This window comes from Cyprinodon variegatus, unplaced genomic scaffold, assembly GCF_000732505.1.
Source record: "Cyprinodon variegatus isolate N-32 unplaced genomic scaffold, C_variegatus-1.0 Scaffold442, whole genome shotgun sequence".
NCBI lineage: Eukaryota > Metazoa > Chordata > Actinopteri > Cyprinodontiformes > Cyprinodontidae > Cyprinodon > Cyprinodon variegatus.
Genome location: NW_015150895.1, coordinates 172,948 through 175,099, shown reverse-complemented (window position 1 = coordinate 175,099; position 2,152 = coordinate 172,948). Strand labels below are relative to the sequence as shown.

Below are 2,152 nucleotides of genomic sequence, written 5' to 3'. Positions count from 1 at the left end.
GAACGGAGATGTTTACAGGCTTTAGAACGTGAACAGAACCAGAACAGAGATGCTTCCAGGCTTTGGAAAAAATAATACAACCAGAGCAGAAGTGTTAAATACCAAAATATAAAATCCAAATACCAAAATATAAAATCAAAGTTCTTTAAATGAATGAAGGTGTGAACTATAAGGCGTGTCACGTAAAGAAAAATCCAGCCAGCCTTTTCATGTAAACCCAGATATTGTTAAATCTCTTAAATATATATGCTGGTGAAGATTCCTTTAATATATATATATTCACGTTTATTTTCGTGGTTTGATGCTGACGGCTCTGCAGGAGGAGGGATCACAGGTGGGATGCATCTGATGATTGGTCACGGCCCGAGGAGTAGGCACAGAGTAGATCAGCTCTATTCTATCCACATATAACCAGCAGGAGGCGCCAAACCTCCTTGGAAACATTCAAGCAGCAGCTGAACATCCTGGACTGAAAGTTTCCTTTGATATAAAAGAGGAAATTAAAAGCCACATCTAATCATTTTACCACCTTAGATCCATTTACAAACGTGTTTACAGTAAAGAAACTAAATTTAAAAACATTGAAAATAGACAGAACCTCCTCGGTCATTGGTGGAACATCAGAAAAAAATGGGACATCAGGAACATCGGCCTGCTAGACTTCATATCAACCTGGTTCCTGATTAGACTCAGACCAATACTTTCCCATCTGCGAATAAATCAGTGGGAAACCCTAAAGACCCGATTATTATTATTATTAAGTAGAAATTTCTGTTGAATTCTGCAGATTAGCATTTGTTCTGCAGGAACAGAAACTGACTTCAAGAAGCAGCTCGTCAATAATTAGAAATTAATTTGATCTTTGATCTGTTTAGTAAATATTTGATGAATCCAAATCAAAGATATTGGCTAGATGTAAAGGATTGCTGTTGATTTAATCCAATGTCTACTGGATGATCTGATTGAACTGGATCTATAAAGTAAGGAACAGGTGAGGAACCGAGGAGGAACAGGTGAACTCGGGGATCAGAGGAAGCTGCTCCAGTCTGGCTTCTCATCAGGAGCAAAACTTTTCTATCTGGTGAATCTAGAACAGATTAGTGCGAGGCTTTCCTCCTCCACCGCCGTCATTCTCCTGTCCTTAGACGTGAAACTACGTTCTGTGCTAACTCCTGTTCTATTTGATCTGAAATGTCTTATTCAGACCAATAAGGAACGAGAAATACTGCTGCTGTGAAGGATTTTGTGTTTATCTGTTGCCTTCAGGTGGGCTGCTACGCCTCAATGAACAAGAAGATCTACGCCATTGGAGGGGGCTCCTATGGAAAGCTGTTTGACTCGGTGGAAAGCTTTGATCCAAAAACCCAGCAGTGGACGGGCCTGTGTCCCCTGAAGGAGAGACGGTAAGAGCATGATCCATCAGGCGACACATGAACAGAAACCGCATGGAAATGCTGCGGCCCTGAGTTTCTCAACAGGAAATAAAACCAGCTGCCAGGTTGGCTGTCACAATCCCACACGGGTGAGTTTTGGTTTTGGTTTTGGTTTGAGCAACCCTGACACATGATAGAGTGAAGTCACACTTTGCAGGGTTTGTGACACACGTCAGGTCCCAGGTTTGGGCTCATGGGAAGACTTCAGCCAGTGGAGCAGCACTTCCTGCCTCCAGCCGAAGGGTCCTGGCAGACTGAACGAACCCAGCTGTCATCAGTCTCAGACTGGGAACGACTTTCGGCCCTGGCATTTTTCCCTCTACACCGGCCCACTTATGGACCTATTTATGATTAGGATTAGTGATACCAACCTACTGAGCCTACTGGCACAATCTGAAGCCATTCTGTGGCGGTGATAACCGCTAATAACAACCATTTCTTTTGCGATCATAACATCAGAAGCAGCTGCTAAAAAAATAAAACAAATGTCCTTGTCTGTCTAGAAATTTATTTCAGTTCTCCAAATTCCTATTTTTATTGTTCAGCATTTGTATTATTTTGACTATGAAGAAATGTATTTCAGATATCATAAATACATAGTCAAGCTGATAAATGTGAAATGCCATAGAGCACTTCATATAAATTTACACATTAAAGGAATAGTACACCCAAAACATGATTAGCCTTCATTTTCTACTCACCCCCATGCTGAACAACAC

General features: G+C 41.4%; 1 protein-coding gene across 1 annotated transcript in view; it reads left to right on the top strand.

Moving 5' to 3' along the window:
• Window positions 1-2,152, top strand: part of gan (gigaxonin) — a 16,551-nt gene that overhangs the window by 8,645 nt on the left and 5,754 nt on the right. The window contains exon 10 of the mRNA XM_015388931.1: window positions 1,267-1,403. Coding sequence (XP_015244417.1) covers window positions 1,267-1,403 — 137 coding nt within the window. The remainder of the gene's footprint in view (window positions 1-1,266; window positions 1,404-2,152) is intronic.